A 20,564-nucleotide genomic window follows, 5' to 3' on the forward strand; every position below is an offset into this window, starting at 1 on the left:
TAGAAGCAAGACTCCAAGACCTGAAACAGCTAATATATCACACACAGCCAAGAACATGCTTTGCTATACATAAGACACCTCAGTCAAATGACTCCTGATAATGATCAATGATGGTAAATTGGCAGCTGGGCTACTGGAAAAGTTCCAAACTTCACCTTCCAGCTACAGGAATGAGGAGGATACATGTGAATGGGCTCTTTGGCAGAGAAAGGTACATTGTTTCACTGCTGTGGGAAAAATGCTTAATGCTCAAACACTTCCTTAAAATAAGATTACAATGAAACATTAGAGGTAGCATTATTAACTATAATCAACTTTCCTGGCTAAATGAAAAAAAACTCCAAACCCAGCTCCCATCTGCAGAAAAAAAAAAAAAAAAAAAAAAAGAAAAATCTAGTGTTTCATGCCCTCGCTTTTTTCTGAGCACTTCAGCAGAGATGCTTACTGCAAAGCGAATAGGCCCTTGTGTGCTTTGGTTTTTGAAACTCAAGAAAGTTCCCAACTTAATCTGTTCTTTTGCCCCCATCAATGAATGAGGAGATTAATCAAAATTTTGAGGATAGACTATAACACTTTGGAGATACTGAAGACAAGAACCCTTACACCCCAAATTTATTTCTGAATGGTGAATCTTGTCCAGGAAATAACGTCTCTGAAGAGAGACACAAAATGTATACAGCTTTAAAAAGGATTTGAGGGTCTCAGAAACCAAAAGTTGTTGCTGAACTCCATGACATACAGAAAAACGGAGCTGGCTTTATAACCTTTTTGTCAAAACCATTGCCATAAAATATTCCGTTACCTAGCACCAAGTCAGGACTTCCCCTCAAACCATGAGATATTCCACCACTGACCATGCTGGGGTTTTGCCATTGCTGCCATCGGGGCAGTATCTCACCTTGCGCCCACAAGGCGGGAAGCACTAAGGAGGCACCGTATGCTGTGGGAAGCCAGGTTCAAAGACATATGTTTCTCAGATATTGTCTTTCATGTTTTCCCCAAGACAAAAATAAAAACCTTGTACAACGATAAGAATGTTGCTAAATATTCATACAGATATGCTTCCTGAGAAACCACTAGTAAAGCACATGCAGACAGATGTCTGCTACTGAGCACACGCGTGCATACATACACGTAAATATATATATGTATGTAAAAACACCCTACGCTTCTCAACAGAAAATGTGGTCCCCAGTCAGAGATCATTCAGAGGCTCTGACTCAGCATTGTCCACCCAGTTTAGAGCCACCTTTCTCCCCTCCTTTCTCAGTTTTTTCACTTCAGCTTCATTCCACCATCCTTTACCTCCTGTGCAGGTTCAGCAGTTCAGCTCCTTTCCTTCAGCAATCCAGTTAGTTTCTCCCAGAAGATATCTTATCTCAAAAAGAAAAAAAACCACTGAAGTTAATGTTATTTTATCATTACTGCTCTGTATGTCCCTTTCCTCATGCTGTCTTTTTAGGTTACTGTTTCTTTAGGACAGGGATTATTTACTGTTCTGTGTACTAATACAACACAGCCCCGATCTTAACCAGCCTCTAGTCACTACCATAAGAAGCTGAGAATAAAAAGAAACTGCCTTTGCCCTAGGTAGATGCTTTCCAGAGTGATATCCATCATATTTATCCATCTTTGCAAAAGGAATCCCAGAAAGCACATAACAAACATGCCAAACATTATAGAATCTAAATCATTAATTCTTTTGAAAAACATTTATTTCAAACAAATTTTATACCACCAAATGTAATCACGCTTTTATTCTAGGCATCTCCGAAATATTAAATCATGGTGACAAATTCGTTTTTATTCAAGTCTTGATCATTTATCTTTTCAAGATACTTAGGAGTAATTCATACCTGTTCACAATCACTTCTCTCTCTTCATTGAACTGCCTGCATACAATTAGGAAAACATCCAATTTGTAAGAATTGTCCTATGAGAGACCATATGTGGATAGAGAAGGATTTCAGAAGACTCAGGAAGACACCCTGAAAACCATTTAAAAAACCGTTTCTGAACACGTTCAGCATCTAAATATTTTTACTTATTTTATAGCAACAATTTACTTCATTTTCTTAGTGGCAAAGCACTGGGAACATATGAAAACCTAGGCCATAGGTATCTGCTTTTAGGGTCAAAAAAACCCCACATTGACATTCTCTGCTATTTTCATAATACATCCCATGCCTGACCAAAGGCCACTGAAACCAGTGGAAATCTTTCAGACTCTTCAGTGGACGTAGAATCAAGAAATAGTTCCCTCTTCTGCAGAACAGCTCAAAAGCAACTTAACCACAAATTCTGCAGAGCAGTAGATGAATTTCTACCAGTCTTAAGAAAGCAGGAACTCAGAATCCCAGCCTTCAAGTCGGGAAAAACGTATTGGGTTATTGTAAGGACTAACCCATTCTGAGATGCCAAAAGGATCTGTTTTCTTTCCCATGAGGCTCAAGTTTCCACCTTTGGCTACGTTCTCAGAATACAAAGTCCTGGTTTTCACCCAACTCAGTAGGGCATGCAACAAGAAGAGTGGAAGGAAGAACTTCCCTGAGCGTGCACTCAGCAGTCAGCCAAAGCTGCTGTAGAAAGAGACATCAGTTTCAGATCAAGATGGACCATTACAGCCGCCTTATCCAATCATCTCCCTCATGCAGACCAGAAACTGTCAGGCAGATCTAAAAAGCTTAAAACTGCACATTCCAGAAAGGCACCCACTTGGCAGCTCTGAAGTAAAACAAGAATGCTTCAAAATGCCATACTGCTTGAAAAGGGACATCCGAAGTTTTTGCTGTGAACATTACTCAGATATGGAGAGGACGTACCTCCTAGCTTAGCATGGTATGCAGCATACATCATGCATTCAGAAAGCACAGAGTGTTTTTAGATCTATGGTCGAAACCTGGCAGGAACAGTTCTTTCAGGAGGGGAGTTTGAGTAGTTTATCTGTGAATTTAAGCTAAATTAAGTAGGTGATACAGCCTTCAGCCCTCTGCTGGTGAATCGGGAGAGAGGAAACAGACAAAATGATGGAGACGTTATTTTATGAATAATACATAATTATTAATTTCTTTTCATATGAGACCACATGAAATTCCAAAGGTCTGTGGTACACTGGAAAAGAAGCATAAAAGCCTGATTTCCCCGATTTGGGACACCAATTTACCACTGAATGAGGGTAATGAGTCAGGACTTAAACAACAACATTTAAAATGCTGAAGAAAAAGAAGCACAGTTGCTTCTTTGGGCATCTACGATCAGAATATAACTGAAACGTCCTAGACTGTATGACAGAAGAATTCATGGTATTAATGCAACCACATGGATTATTGACAGCTATTTACTACGTGCAGAGATAACTGTACCACTACCCGTCAACATTAGAGCTCATACTAAGTGTGGATTCAAGCAAATTACAATTTTTACATTTCAATTTCCCAGGGAAATCACTTCCACCATGAGGACAGTACACATACTAGGACACCAAGGCACCTCAAGCTGCCAGATGCCACTAGTGCTTATATGGTCACACCTCTGAAGCTTTCTAGCTAAAATGAACTCTCATCAAAATAGGCGACTCACTGAGCCTAAAAATCACCCTTTTAAACATGTGAGGTTCGGATGCGCTTTCGCCGAATCCAAGGCAGATCCAAAGGAACCTTCAGGAATTCCTGCTAGCGTTACAAGCAGATCTGACCTCTGGTGGCAGTCACTGAGGCTGTAGAGCCTCTACACACCAGTCAGTGCTTATCTTACAGATCCTCATGCTATTTTGTTAACGTGATGTTTTTATGTCTCCTGGAGATTTGCCCTAAGATAGCATCCTTCACAACAGCCTGCAGAGGTACACATGCAGTTATCAGCCTGCGAACCGCCCTTTTCCACCCACTGGAAACGGTCAAACGGCTGACACAGGGAAGCTTAACTGGGAGGAAATGGTGGTTATCCTCTTGAAGTAACCCCTAGAGAAGACGAGAATGTCATTGCAAACTTGTGGGAAAAAGAAAGTTTTTCCATTGTCAGCATGTAAAATAGGCACAGGACAATAGACGCTGTGGTTTTTCTGCAATCAGGTTGACAAATCCCTGAATGGGAAGAAAATTAAAGCCAGAGGCAACTTGTTCCACAAAACTATTCATTAACTAAGGGTTACAAAGTTGAGATTTAGAGAGCTGACTCCTCAAAGAGAAAGAAGCAGCACGCATAGTCTTGAAAAGGACATGAAACCTCAGAACTAGAACAGTTATAATGGACTTCTAGTAAGTAGCCTTATAAGTTTTTCCAGTATCAGCCTCTTTCCTCAGCCAGTGTCTTTATCCAAAAGAAAACACGAAAATTCTGCTACATGTACTACAAACAAAAAATTGACACCGCTCCCATTAGTCACCTTCACTTTCTACCAACAATTCTCTTAATCACCGCAAGCTGACATAATTCCAAAGTGGCTTCAAATAAATTCTCTACAGATAAAAAGCTCAGTGTTGTTTCTACCATCATGTTCTCACCGATGACTGCATTCCTAGTATGCACGCTAGTGCCAAAGAGAGGTATCGTACGAGTTCGCACGCTTGACCTTCAGAACCATAATTCCTGTCATTTCCATTCTGCACCTTAACATTCTGGAAAAGTTCTGCAAAAGTTAACACAAAGCATGGAAGCAAATAATGGAACACCACATGAGGGGACATTTTCCCCCTGTATAGGCAAATACAAATAAGCACAGAGCTGTGTGGATGCAGCAGTTAAAAAGGGAATTACTTAAGCTAATAAGAGAAAATGGCAGGGATGAACTGAATTCGCTATAGTTAAATCACTGCAGATACAACGAACAAGATCATCTAATGTAATAACCTCATGACATCTAGTCCAAATACAAGAAACGAAGTCTCACTGCCATCATACCATCACTGCCATCTTTCCCCATTCTCTGTATTGTGCCTTCCACTAGGCAGCTCCTTTGGCTGTAACATCTACCTCCTAATTGCTCCCTAAGTGATGTGATAGCTTACGTTTCTCGCAGAAAGCACATTACACCATTACTGAGAGAGATGTGCTCATTTTGACCTACCAAATCAGCGCTGATGCCTCCAAGACTGTCCCCCCCTCTGTGTTACCATGACAGCTGAGATCACCTGAAACACCTGCGCTTGCTCTGACGCCCTGCCCTCTCTGCTTCCCAAACACAGAGGCACAAACACACAGGGGTAGGCTTTCATCACAAAGGATCGAGGCCGGGTGCACTTGGTGAAGACTGAAATTGGGGAATTTGTTTCCTGCTTTGGGTTTTCCAGAGTTCACCTCCATGCCATGTCTTCTTGCTTGGAATGGGTGAGTAAAACTAAAGAAAACAATACCCAGACCTTCCTATAGCTGAGCAGATTGCCTTTCACACATTGCTTGTTGCCTAATTTTGTAAGCTTTTCAGGGCAGGGAACATCTGATGTCTTTGTCAACGGACATGGTAACTTCTAATGAATATTTCCAGCAGTAATACGTGCAACCAAAATAGTAATATAATTTTAGAGACATCTTTCTTCAAAGAGTTCCCAACAGTACTCAAAACAGGGTGTAAAAATAGGCTTTATTAAGCTCTGCAGGAGCCAAAAGCCCTTATTCCTTGAAGGGACCACATGCCACCAGTGAACAAGGGTTTAAGGCTCCTAGGGAGCTGGGATCCAGGAGATGTTGCCTCTTACTGGTACAAGATAACGACTTTTGGAGATGCAGGAACAAGCACTGAATTCTGAGCTCAGTGAGACCTTGAAAACAGGGCAGCTCTTCTTCAGAGGCAACACCTTGTTTCTATGGGTTGTGGGCCTTGGCTTCAGCAGGGACTCCCAAATCCAGCGGAGTCCTAAACCAAACAGAAATCAGTGTAGTTCAGAAAAACTCAGCATTACCAAGGCAAGACCTGGAGTCCAGACTGTAAGGATTTGGTAGCTCACATTCGGCTCGGTGCTCAGTAGGAGCTGTGAACCAGAAGTCCCTCCCTATTGCAGGAGCATGCAATTCTCAAGCCAGCTTGTCTGCGATGCCGGTAGGAAGTCCATGGGGACAGCCTCTTACAATTCCTTCAAGTACCCTAAGTGTGGGCATTTGCCCCCAAACCGCTTATATGCTTATCTTCAAAATAAAATATGGCTCTGTGGCATAGCACTGCACACGTTGTAGTTCAACCTCTGCTTCTTGGAGGATGACTTCCAGCATGAATTGTTAGTGGGACCTTCGAAACACAGCAGAAATTAAAACCTGCTGGTGGAATACTTCTCTACAGTTGCCCATTTTTAACTTTCTTACTCCCAGGCAAAGCAGCAAAAGAAAGACGTTAAATTCCTCTCAATCACTGAGTTTCCACATTTGCAGTGATACTGCCCATAAAGTATTCAATTGATAGCATTTCCAGCGTGTCAGTAGCAGAATGGGCAGTTAGAAGGTAAGATATTTACTTATAATAGCAGCAGCTCACAAACAACTTAGCAAAAGCTAGCAAACAAAGTTGTAACTTCACAATGTGTATGATGAAAAGGAAACATGCATGTTTGTATGTACGCATGCTACAGTTTGTGTCCTCCTTAAGGCCATAACACATTCCTTTGTATTAACTACATCGTGAGGTGTACAGCAGGGCTGATGTTAAAGGAAAACACAAAACAAATAAAAACAAATTCTCCATCTCTTCACCGAAATGAACACACCCAAAATACACTTAGCTTTGAGTTAAAAAACAAACAAACAGTATTTTCAAAGTCCTTCAAGCACCATCCACATTATCCAGAAAGACTCAATATTTACATTGTAGAATAAATATGGAGATGTTAATTTCTTCCTAAAAGGATAATAAATACTAACTGTCCTGCTTCTCATACTTTTGTTACAAAGAGCCAGACATGACTAATAAAAAATTATCAGTTTTGGTGAAAGTGGATATTGCTGGTCACATTCACAGATCCACTTGATTCCTTCCAGCAGAAAAGTAATTTAGAACTATTACATGGCTTTATTCACACCAGCACCAAGCTATATATCTTAGGAACAAGCTTGAACTGTCAAGGATATCGGATCTAATTTGGGAGGTGGTAGTTGTAGTAATCACATTAAAGCTCCTCATTACTCTATCACAGAGCTAAAACCTGCAGACACCACACAGAGACACAGTTTTTATGTGTACATGTACGTATATTTTTATACACAAATATATATTTATATATATATATACACACACACACAGATACATACACACACGAACACACTTTCGGAGAGAAATCTTCCGTCTCAAACACAGAGCACTCTCTCACCATAGATACCATTCTGAGATCTCATTTTCAATTACGTATATCAAAATTATGCAGAACTACAGTTCTTTCTGCCTTTATTTTGTTGGGATGCCATGGTAAATGGTAAATGCTCTGCTGCCACCCAATGACTTTTCCTGGTATTGCCCATTTCTTAAGACCATTTCCTCCTACTCCGTAACTAACCAGGTAAAAAAAAAATCTAGTTAAATTAAAGGCAGCACTTACAGCTGAAGCACTTTGCATACCTGTGGTGCCTTGGCCTCTGTGGAACATGGGACATCACCGCCTCTCTTCACCTGTATGCAAATGGCCCCAGTTCTTTTTATCATTCTGCCAACAGAAGCAAAACTTTATCTGAATTCCCAGTCACAAAAACATCATTGTGCTCTGGCAGTTAATTTTTACTGGTTTACAATGTACTTTCCTTTACACAAGAGATAATGCCAGCTAACCACGGCAAACCTTTCACACAGCTGTTATGCTTTATAGTTGATCAAAGCATTGATTTCGCAGTATTATGTCAATGCCAGACACGCTGATTCCCCTCACTGTTTTCACTCAAGGACTGTTCAGTTCCTTTCTTTGGTCTCTTTACAAAGCTCAACTTGTTTTAGTCCTTACTACTACATCTAAATTAAGTTTGCAATGGTATATAAACACAAGAGGTAGCCCATCAGGTTTAAGTGAAAAACGGAAATGCTGTTACTTGTATCTTGAGATTCATCCCACCTACAATTAAGTCTTCAAATGTTCAAACGTTTCTGCTTTCCTTGCAGTAAAAATATACATTTGTAGAATGCTGATTTGAAGAAAGTCAAGAAACTAGCGACGAAGTTTTTGTCAATATGTATTTGCACACAAGAACAAGCTGCTCAGTTCTGAAGAATTTGTCCAGATTGCTAGGGCAGCAACACGTGCATCTGCTCAAATTAGTACAATTTAACATTTGCAAGACCAGTTTATACAATGAATTACTTTAAAATGTGGTTTACATTTTCAGCTATCAGCTTGAGATGGTATAAAAGACCCTGACGGCTCAACAGATGAATGCTCAGTTGAGAGCTTGCTGTCACAGAGGAACCACAATTATAGGTTTAAAGGAAGCCCAGCAGTGCTTGATTTATTTTCACATATTTCATTATTATTCTTGTTTTGGCACATAAGATGTAGCAGGATGTCCCTGTCACCAGAACACACAGGTCCTAGAATATACACTAAAAACCTGAAGAAAGGAAGAATTAGCTTCTTTCCCAAGAACTGTCTATAAGAAAATTTGATTGTGTTAAAATTTAGAGGTTATTTTCAAAACGTTTTGTCCACTGCTGCTCTCTGGGATTCTCGAAGATAAGAGATTGTTTTGAGACTCATTAGCAGTTAATGGTATTTAACTATTATTTCATTCAGATGAGACAATGAAACTGGATTTGGCAGTTTGTAAGAAGTTTCACTTTCTTACTCTTACATTTTCATACTCCAAGCACAATGCAGAAGCGTTCCAGATAGAAACATTTCGGTACAAACAGATGTGTATTACTGATAATTCACTGCCTCAAAACATACCTTCTTACGTTTTGCCATAAAAAACAAAACCTGATTGTATTCCAACCCCTCGATTCAGGCCCCAGCACTTAACTATGCCGAGAATGTTCCATTAAGTGCATCCAGAAGTGCTGATCACACAGCCCAACCTGCACGGTCCAAGTCTAAAATGGGGTCTTGAACTCCCTCTGCTGGCTAAAATCACAACTAGAGAATTCAAAAAATCAGACCAGATGCACCCACACTAGTGTCCTGCTACCCAAAGCCTACCAGCCTCTGCAAGCTGGTGTCCCAAAGCGAGATCACAGCACCTGAAAGGAAAACTCCTGATCCCCCTGTTTACTGCTCCCATGAAGCACTGGTCTGTGACTGGGAAGCTCTGGAGATGAGTCCTGCACAAATTATTTCCTTTTTAAGCAGCGTCAACAGATCACAGAGAGCATGGTATCGTGACAAGACAATCAACCAATACCACGAGAGGACCTTTACAGGAAAAGGTGGAAGAACTGCTGGAAAGCAATCCACTGTCATAGCAGCAAATTGAGACATGTTGCCAAGGACCAAAATTACAACTTTAAGTCAAACCTAGTGGGGAGAATGGTCTACTAGAGGTACCGAAGTGGAACATGCAGGATTTCAGTTCAGTCCCTACTCCTGAGAGAAATTCTTGTGCCCAAAGTCATTTTGTCTCAGTTCCCTCTCTGGAAAGTGTTCTTTCCTTGTCTTCTTCCCTTCATCTCTTTTGACTGCAAAAGATAAGATTTCCGCCCCAAGGAGCTTACAGAGCAGACTCGGTGTGTCCCCAGTGCCTTCCATGATAGGTCATATAACTCAGTGCTCTAAAAATACTTTTGGAGTAAGTTTTAAAAAGCTGTGTCTGATCCACCATGATCTTCCATGGGAATATTCATTTCTAAGTCACAATTAACCAGCTAAGATGATACAGCACAGTTAGAAAGACTGTGCAGTGCTGTGACCATAACCCTGCATATATGGCAAAGCAGATTCTGTTAGTCAGAGGGCTCCAGTCCCATTAACCCCACTGGTAAGCCCACCTCTGCAGTAAGGTACTTCCAAATTCAAATGGCAACATTTTACACACATCTTACTTGAGCCTGAACACCATCACAAGGCAGAAGACAGACAATCAGATCTAATGATAGTTGTTAAAGCATGGGAAGGTATTTACCTCAGTCATATAATGTAGCAGTGGAGCCATCACCAAAGGCCATGGAAAAGGAAGGTCATGGGGCACCATTACACCCCTCAATAGTCTCACCTAAGGGCACAAGCCGGTGTAAATTTGCTGGGGGAGAAAGAAACTGTAGCAATGAAATAGCAGAGCTAGATCCTTGCAAATATTCCATCAAGAGTTTGTTCTGTAAAGCGATACAGTACAACGTTCTGTAAAACATTAGTTCTGTTTTCTGGTCTAACACGCTGGTGGCCACAGAAAATGCAGCTGTAACATAATGTAGTCAGCACAAATCTTGCAAAATTCCTTCTCATACAATGAAACTGCCTTCCTCTCAATGGGATTCTTACATACATTGATGGGTCACAACCCTTTTTATCGGAACCACTCTCTTATCTATGAGATTTAACTCAATCCCTCCTGATTTAGTAAACTAGATGTGGTCCTCCCCACACACCTGTTCCTAAGTGTCTGGTGCAAAGCCAGGTAACACCTCTCTCTGTGCAAATCAGAAGTCACACGCATGAAACTTTGGGGCAAAACTGAATAGAAGGTGCTCCAGACCTAAATTTCACAGTGGTTACCTATACAACGTAGGTGAGTTTCAGAAAATTTAAGCCTGCACCCAAACCTTCAGCCCACATTTCACTTTTCAATATCTGCACAATTAGGAAGTACAGGAGCCTGCTTTACAGATCTCCGGAGCACTATGTCAGGGTCACTCAGGAGACAAGAGGAGAACCAAGGACTTTGGAAAATGTCAGAGGCAAAAGCTTAATAGTCACTGTGGAGGGTCTCAATCAAGCAGATGTTTCAAACGTGTGCCTAATTTTAAAGTGCTGAGTTTGAGGGCAGTAGATATTACAGTGGGCACCAACCCAAGACAGAGTTAAGGAGGAAAGACTAGTGGACAGAACAGGAGGAAAGGCAGAGCATGAAAAACGTTTTTTCATGTGCTCTATTAGTCTATGTAATCTCCCCTAGAGAGGCCCCAGCAAGCAAGTTAACTTCAGGCCTCAATTACAACATGTGGGCAACTTTATTGCCCAACAAAAAGTACATTAGACATTTATGATCTCATTTTATTAAATTCGCCTACTTATCATGAGCACTATTGGGTGTGTATGGGTGCGAGGTTAATACAAAAATCTATACTATATTTATGTATTAACAAGACTAAAAGCTCACCTGCATGGCAGGTGTTGCTGTGGCCACATGCTTGGGTTATGGATTAAACAAACTCCTATCAAAAACTGGGGTCTATCAACCAAATCTAAAGCAAGAAAGGCAGGTGCTTTTCCTGCTGATCCAGCTGAGAGCTCTGATTGAATTACGTCAGGAAAGAATAGCTTTGCTTTCTTCGTGAAATCTGATTAAAAAAAGAGAGAGGTAACACCTTACACAACATGGTGAAGCTTAACGGACAGTCTGCTCCTCTTATGGCCCCTTCTGCTGGCTACTTTGATCTAAGTTTTATTGTCTGGGTTTAACACCTTCACCTTTGATTTTACAGAGAACTTCTTTAGAGCCATTTTTCTATACCAAGTAATTGTTCAAGTCTTTTCAGAGAAACCACCAATTATCCAGGATGCTGGAAACTAAACACTTGTAGTTTTGGTGAAATACAAGGTTATTCTCACTGGTATTAAACAGGTAAGGGAAGGCACATTAAAGACTTAAGTTTTACTTTCTAAGATCATTACTTCATAAAAAGGAGCACTAGCAACAGCTCAGCACATTATGCGTGGAAGCAATTCATTCCTAAAGGCAAGAAGGAGACCTAACATAATAAAATAATACAGGCTAGACTGGCTTTCCGGCTCACCTCAGTAGGATGCTCGTTGTACAAGGTCATTGTTATAGTACCACTACCCAGTTCAATGCTATAACGTTACAGTTTTGCATCACACACAAAATGGTAATTCTTTTCTGGAAGCTAACAGAACCCAGTCTGATTTTAGCCAGAATCCTATAAAATAACTCTAAGACCAAAAGGGATCTTGATTCTTATGCTTACCTGATGCGACAGGTTGTATAACATAATCCTTACAATTTGACTTCTACATCCAGCCCAGCAACCTGTAGTCGTATTAGAGATTGTATTTCACACTGCACAGACACACACCTGCTATACAATAGAACTTGGTCTTAAAAATGCAATCCATTTTCTATTTTGACATGAATTTCCATTCTTTCAAACGCTGATGATCCTTTGTCAGTGAGATCATGCAGGGCAACTGGACTCTTGGACAGTTTTCCAAATTCAATATGTTGTTGCAAGCACTCACCAGCTCTGAAAAGTTGGACCGTTCACTAACCTCAAAGAACAAAATACAAGTAGTACAAAGGAAGATAAGGCTAAAGAAAAACTCAAGCATTCCTGGAGTGAGTTTCAGGTCCAAAAGAAATGAAAATTGCAGCTGTCAAATAACTGCTCTTTAGGATGGTCATCCTGTATTTTTTCCTGTATTTTTGTACTGCTACAGTAGTACCTTAATTACTGGAATCTACCAGTTTACTTACATTTACTAAACTCCCAGCACATGTGCCAGCCTCAGATCATCCCTACTAAATATTTATAAATCAGATGGCAAATCAGTAATAGTCCTCCCTCCTCTTTTGATAAGGTGGGAAATAAGTAGAGTTAGAAGTTGAGAGGTTCCGGGATTTTTTTCTGCAATTTTAAAACAAAGTAAACAAAAAAGTTACATACAAGAATAGGCAGTAGCAAAATTATAAACCAATTGATGTGGAAATGTCAACATCATCTTATAAACATACAACTGAAGTTCACAGCTGTTGCAAAAAAAAGAAGGCCGTATTGTCTGTTAGCAAAGGCACTGAGCAGGGACTGCAGGTTTTATTCTTAACTCTCCCACGGATTTCAAGCTCGGCTGTGGGCAGATCACCAAATATCTCAGCTGATCATCTACAAAATAAGGATAATAATATTTTCCTATCCCAGCAGGATGTTTTCAGGAAAGTACTTGGGAGGCACTCAAATAATGCAGTGATGGGGGCCATGAAAGTATCTGTACAGAACAAAGACAACACCTGCTCAACTAGCTTAATGGAAAAAAGATGACTGAGGCTGTTATAAGGAATTTCTAGCATTAAAGAAAAGGACAAGCTACAATTGTCTTCAACTTACAGTTCAAAGTTGAAAAAAAAAAAAACCAGCATCAGTAAACCATTTTTTATACAATTACTATGGAAAAATTCTAAGTAAAGGACTAGATATGAAAATCAATGCAAATCAACTGCATCAGTGGCTGGAATTGTAAGTCAGAGAAGCCATTTAAGTTTTCCTGTACAGTAGGTAGCATGGGTAATTCATGACAAAACATCATTTTGCTACCTTTGCCATCAAGTGCATGTACGATGGAGGTAACTGTATACTACAGTTTTTCCTCCAAAATTGCAACAACTTTAGTTAACTTAGACACTCCTAAAAAACACACATACTTATTATGCCTTGTGACTCCATTTTATACACAGTCTTGAAGTTCTTCTCATATTCTTTATGGGAGATAATGATAGGTGTCTCCTCCAGTAGTTTGCTGTACACATCACTATGTACTTAGTATTTGAAGAATGCCATCTCAGCCTTGAGGATTTTTCCTGAACATTTTCTCTCACTCTATGCTGGAAAAATAGCAGCTCTACAAATACAGAAAAAGATTTAAGTACAGAATGAAATACGAAGTTTATGATTAAGGAAGTCTGAGGACCTGGTGTTTGTTCCTGAATTAGCAACAGATTTCCCGTGACCTTAACCCATTTAGATACTCTGTGATCTATTTTATCTTTAAAAAAAGTGATGGTATCCCTGGAGGATGCAGGAAAGCCCAGTTCACAGTTCTGAAACACATTAGCCCACACTTCTACAAACTGACTAATGATGCCGAGCATGCTTAAGTCTCTGGACCATCTCCTTTTCTCCCCATCGGAGTCTAAGTGCTCAATTCTCATTGAAAAGCCTTGGATCCAGTGAAACATCAGACCAATTTCAATAAACATAATTCCCAACGATACAGCATTACCTTTTGTAAGATCTTCTAGCTGCCTGTAGGAATTACATAGCATCAGTCCCCTGGCAATAACTTTTAAATTCATTTACCAAACCAAGTTTGATAGAAGAGCTAAAGCATCAAAGGTGTAAGCGTTACATATTTTGTGACAACTGGTAGCAAGTAGAGCAGAGTGCCCAAATTAAGTGTTCTCACCAAGGGAAAGATCAAGCTATCTGATCTGCTTGGCTTACCAGTGAGCAAACACAAACTGGGAGAAGGGCAGCACTTTCCTCCTCTCACCCAAAAAGGTAAGGGATGTAGAAATGAGATTAAAGGGAACCCAGCAGAGACACCTGCATGGAGAGCTATGGGGAGATAGTGCAGGGACCAGGGGATGCTGGTCAAGCATTAGCAACAGAGCACACACAACTAAATCTCATCTTCCTGTTTATAATGGGAAGCTGAAGGAGCTTTTTTTTTTTTTTGCTATCCCTACTTCTAAAATACTTGCATGCTGTAAACATTTGTAAGCCATTAGCTAGAACCAACAGCACATGTGGTAACAACAAAAGCTAGGTTTGTTACAGCCATGGGAATTCTTTCCAGCAAAACCACAGAGGTAGGCGGGACAGGATCTCAGGGACCAGCTGAGGCATCACCAGGCAGGGGCAGGTTCACAAACATCCAGACAAAGCTGTAGCAGGTGACTGTCAAACCCTTCCTAAAAGGGCACTCGAGTGAAGGGGAGTCTGTGACCTCCCAGAGCACAGTGCTCAGGGTTAGGAAGCTTCCCTCGTATCTAGCAACTCTTTTTGCCAAAATCCAAACCACAGCTTGTCCTACAATTAGCACACAAAGATTACACAACATCAACAGTTCACTCCTCTCAATCATTTACATACTTGAATATTGTTAAAAAAATATATTTGCCTGACTCATTTGCCTGAACAAATTATTTCCTTCAAGTTCTTCCCAACGCACGCCTTCCAAATTTCTTAAGAATCCTATTACTGTCCTATAACAAATGCCTCCCCCCACCTGTTTATTTTAAAATACTGGGCCCAAACCAGGAATACTGGGGCCTAAAGGGAATTACTATTACCAATTACAGCAAAGCAATTTTCTTTTGGTCTCCTTCAGATGCCGTTAGCTCGCTCAATTTGTAGTACACTACAAGCCCTATTATATTTGTCTTCTAATACCACTTACTCCCTGCTATATACTTCCACATGTTGTGCTTCTAAACTGTAACGGTCCATATTTGTCTCTTGAATTTTACTTCGATAATTTTGGCAGTTTCCTCTAGTTTATCAAGGTCATTTTGAAACAGTGTCCTGTCCATGAAGTGCTCAGAGTTGGAATAGAAACCAAATCTTATCCCTCCATCCCCACCCCCAAATTATTTCTACCCAAAGTTGACAAAACAAATGGCTCTGAATGTTTATAAAGACTGCAGATTAAGTCAAAGCCATCTGATTTGTGGAAAACTCCCATCAGTTGAATAGGTTTTTAAATCAGACAAAAATCTAGTGGGGAAAAAAAAAAATCGTCAACACCTACATAAAAAAAGCAGGCAGACACCTATTTTTATTTTGTTTTCAATAAAAACCCAAGACAGATGGGGTACTGAAATGACTTCATCTGACTAAAGCACAATGTTAAACAGTAGCAGAAGCTGTGGTAACACTATGTACTGCTTGTAATATACTGGCAGGTGAAAAGATAAACCAGCTAACAAGATAAGAGATACTTTTACCTCACATTTCAGAGATAACTAATCTATACCCTGCATCAGTTTCCTATAGGCCCCATTTTTTCTTATAGCTTTGTACGTCCCTACATTTTTGTGCACATTAAAAAGCATTGGAGGGTTGAAAAAGCAATGTTCCCCAAAACGTGTCAAGATGTACAATACCACCACAACAAACAGAGGCCAAGAAAGCACGCCTCATGCACTTTATTCACAAAAACCGCTGACACCCAAGACAGCATTCCTCCTTTGTCTGTAACGTCTACACCGTTACTAGGTTATTCTGGCTGCCCTGTTTGCAGCTCTGACCAATATAAGGTTTTTAAGTTTCTTCATAGTTACGTGTACTTGTGAGGTTTATCCCTGTATTTCTGTATTTCTGCTGAAAGAACCAAGAACACTTCAATTGCATCCATCCTCTCCCTCCACTCCTAAATCTTTAATTAATGCAAATTCACAGTAAATCAGGAAGGATAAAAAAATAATCTGAGGAATCTCAAATTAGCCAACAGTCTGGTGATTAAGGCCCCCCTTCAGAAGCTAGAAAAATTTGAGCCTGATTTAATAATGCAAGATGATCTTCTATTTGCTTTGGCTTTCACATGCTTCACCTAAGCATCTGCAACAGCCATTGTCAGACACCAGCAAACTTAAGCCTTTAGCTTGACCCAGAATTTATTTTGTTCTGTTCTTAAAAAAAAGTCTTTAAACTAGAACCTGTTTCAAAAGACAATACCATGGACTCTGCTAAATTATGTGCAAAACCTGCCCCAGCTGAAATGCCATGAGAATGCTTATTGCACTGATCTCTTGAGGAGGAAAAAAAGAGATGAAGGAGTACCTAGTTTGCCCATGCAAAGACTGAAACACAAATGGAAATCAAGCTGCTCAACACCCTCAATGCTCAGCTCCAAGTTTCACCTTAAAAATTAAGTATATCAAGTACCTACAGATGATGTTATGCGCCTCTAGAACTGGAGAATAACAGAGCAGCGTGCTTTAGGTCCTGCATTTTGAAACCAGGCAGTTACGTCCCACTTGCATGTAACCTCTTCCAGGGGCCCAGCCTTCAACTAGTAAAGATAATGGGAGCATAGATGCTGAGCACAACAGAAATCCGTAGGAGGGGGAAGGGCAAAAAACACACCACAAGAATCATTTCAATACCCCAATAATTTTCATGTTTTAAGAAGGAACTCTTTTTTTTAATATTGCAAACCTCAAATTTTACCCAGTTACACACATTCATTTTCATGATTTATACAATTATTGCATAAGACTTGTGGTCATTTACATCTTCCAGTACAAGTGACATTAGGTACCACAATTCTGTATTAAATTCTAGTTACACTTTCAGTCAATTACACAAATGTGAAACAAGAACAAGACTAAGACTATTCCGTTCAGAAAGCCTTCTTCACATTTGTCCAGATGCAATAACGGAGGTATTTGTGATGTTTCTGATAATCCCACACCAATTTGTGCTACTTTGGTAGATTGTAGTGGAATGTAACGGCAAGAAAAAAAAAAAAAGCCCAAACCACAAAAACCTTAAGAGACAAAAAAAAAAACCCACCAAACTTGCTGATAAGAACTGCCCACTTCCTTTTCGGCAAGGCAAAGCTACTTCAAGTATTCAGAGAAGCGGAAAACAAAAATAATGGTTTTTTTCAGTAAAAAGGTAAAATAGACTATTTAATATCTGTTAGTAAGAGCCAATAAATTGGTGGTAATGATTACATCATGCTAGAAGGAGCAGAAACCATCCTGACAAAGCCATACTGAAAAAAAAAACAAACTCAAACCTAGAAAAGCTGTGTGCTGATGCCTTTATTTGCCATGATATGTGTTCTAAGTGCATGACTGAAAATAACCATGGTAATGCCACTGACACCAGTGCAAGTGAGTTATTGGGTGGATTATTCTGGAACAGAGACGAGCCTGAACACAGACAAGACCATGGCTTAAGAGGCAAGATTACAAAAGTAAAGAAAGATTGCAGGAGTAGCTCAGAGCTCAGTTCAGATTTGTTCTACGCATATGCAAGCTACAACACATATTTTGTTCCACAACACAAGAAAAGTATAAGCAGGAGATAAAGAAACAGACAAGAATCACTACGCAACTTCTGCCTTGTTGTCTCACTGTTCAGAAACATGCTTTTGAGCTCAAATGCACCATCATCCCAGATACCTTCCTCTCCCTTATGCAGGAAAGAAAAAAAAGACAAATGATGAAAAAAGAGGAGGAAAAGTATGCAGGATGACTGCTTGGCACTTTTGAAAAATGTTTTGTTATCTAAAAAAGGCTCAAGTAACTTACAAATAGTAGCAGCGTTTTACGGTCAATTACCTTCCCCAAGCCTTTGTCAATGCAGAGATGATCACAATAATGTCTGTTTTGGTGACAAGTGTCTCAATAGCAAGGCAGCACCCCAAGGGGTACTTTCATTTTTACATATAAAAATAGCAGTTGGGATTGATTCCATTCTTCATAGCGATTTTACTAGTTATGTGACAAAGATGCAAACAAAACCCCCTTTTTTAGAAGAATACTAAGGGATAATTCAAAACACGTGGACATGGCTTACTGTTAACTCTCCACTTTAGATTTGTTGACAAAGTTACTTACCCAAAAAGTATTACCCAGGTGAAAGTTAGTGGTATACAGCATGTGGTCATTAAGCCATAAAAGAATGTGATCTTGCAATACTGGTTGAGCACTTTCAATTCCCAGACTCGAATGAAAATCTGAACTGCTAAGCACTTCGATTATCCCATTCAACCTTTCTTTCTCCCCCCCCCCCCCCCTTTAACTGGGAGACTCAGAGTGATCATGGTGCTACATTCCAGCCAAAGTTCATTCCCCTCAGCTTTTTCATGGAATACGATACAGTGTAGAACAGGACTTGGAAGAAAGCAAAAGGAAGAGGTTCACTAAAAAGCAACATGAGAATATTTACTCTAAAAGAGCTCTCCATTTTACCACACTGAATGGAGCCATTGCACTCATGGTTTTCAAAGTTATAACTGCTCTCAAAGTTACCAGCATGATACAACCAGCACGAACGCTAGATCAAAAACAAAGAAAAAGAGAGGATGTGCGAAGTCGGCAGTCCCTGTTACTAAGGTGAAATTGATTGTGTTCTGACGTGATTAACTCCTGAAAATGTGGTAAGATATGCTGGTGTCACATTTCAATAAAAATAGTGTTTCAGCTCTTGCTACATCTTGAGGATTTTGTTCTAGTCCTGCCTAATCCATCCATGAATTGCAGGGCACAGTTCCATTTTCTTGTGCTGAAAAAAGTAGCAGGCTTAGTGGTCACAGAGTTCATGTTTTAAAGTGCACTGTCATTTTAAACACACTTTCCCTTCTTAAAAAAAAAAAAGGAAATAAAACATTCCGATATCAACAGTTTATAAAAATAACAGCTGCAATATTCTTCTAAAATTGAAATGTAAAATCAAGTCAAATTCGCAAGATTCAAATCTTTTTCAAAAAAAAGATATGAACCAAAAATAAAAAAACTTTCTGCAGAGAATTGCCAAGCAAAACCTCACATACTGTCCTACAAGCCTCTCTCCTAACAGCACCTCACAGAAAATCCATCCAGTTTCTTCCAACTGACAACCTCAAGAAAACAGAGGTCTACATAAACCAGTCCTTCCCACCAGTCACCTACATAACTGCAGGTGTGGATGCTGGTGCAGTTTTTCCATCAACTCTTCCTCTGTAGGTTCTTCCAAAACATCTCTACAAAGAAAAAGCATGAGTTGTTAGGGGCAGCAAAGGGAACTTCTCTGCATTTGTTTTTGCAATGCACATACTGAGATGTAACGTGTGCTTGTTTCAAGAATGAAACAAGGAATTAAAGTTACAATAAGTTGATGCTCCCTAAAGATGCATCTACTTGCAAGTGATCCATCCTTTACAGATGTGTCATGGAAACCAGCAGCTGTTTTCCCATAAGAAGCAGGGAAGCAATTTCCTGCACACAGTACAATACAACTGAAGGTCAGTAGATTTGTTTTCCTGAAGAAACTCCCAAATGAGAACATGTTCCCAATGCTACTATTGAATATCCAACGTGCACCAGAAGTTCCACTTGTACATGATCATCAAGTATCAACTCACCACCCACAATTTCATAATAAGCCAAGAACGTGCATCACTTCCCTCATCTTCCCTTTTCTCCTCTCTCAGCACAGCCCCCCTCCCTCGCCCCCAACACCTCTTCTCCCATCATGCTATGGGCAGAAAGCATATAAAGGTTAGGCTACCGAGTCAGCTTAAAGCAGGCCTAACTAAATCACTTACTGAATTTTTCCAAACTAACAGATGAAACAGCTTGGTTCGGAGGGAGGAAATGGAAGACAAGCCTTTTACCCTCTTGCAGCCAGCACACTTTCTTTAAAACAGACGAACACAAAAAACTAGATCGGTTATCAAGCTCAGTTCAACTCACCTGAACATTAGTTCAACTGTCCTCTGGTATTCAATATCCGAAAGAGGCTCTCGATGACAGCGACGGTCCCACTTGTGAATAAAGTTCTGAAACGCAAAAGGAACAGGAAAAAACCTAGAGGCTACATCTGGTGACATCGGAAAAGAAGTTATATCAGGTCAATATGTTTGTGGGTAAGGTTTGGGAAGGTGGTGAGGTTTGTTTTTAACACAGAGTGTCAGAGCAGTGATTTATTTAGGCATCAGCGTATTTGTTGGCTGCAGGTCACTACTTTATACAAGCCTGTTGTTCAGGAATGAAATAACTTT

General features: G+C 40.0%; 1 protein-coding gene across 1 annotated transcript in view; it reads right to left on the reverse strand.

Annotated features, from left to right (window-relative positions):
- Positions 1 to 16,887: 16,887 nt before the first annotated feature.
- The window catches only part of TPCN2 (two pore segment channel 2), a 33,759-nt gene continuing 30,082 nt past the window's right edge, over positions 16,888 to 20,564 (reverse strand). The window contains exons 24-25 of the mRNA XM_087742850.1: positions 20,257 to 20,342; positions 16,888 to 19,544 (exon numbers count right to left, since the gene is read on the reverse strand). Coding sequence (XP_087598976.1) covers positions 19,466 to 19,544; positions 20,257 to 20,342 — 165 coding nt within the window. The 3' untranslated portion in view covers positions 16,888 to 19,465. The remainder of the gene's footprint in view (positions 19,545 to 20,256; positions 20,343 to 20,564) is intronic.

This window comes from Nipponia nippon, unplaced genomic scaffold, assembly GCF_047370975.1.
Source record: "Nipponia nippon isolate SJK-2023a ecotype South Korea unplaced genomic scaffold, ASM4737097v1 scaffold_10, whole genome shotgun sequence".
Classification (NCBI taxonomy): domain Eukaryota; kingdom Metazoa; phylum Chordata; class Aves; order Pelecaniformes; family Threskiornithidae; genus Nipponia; species Nipponia nippon.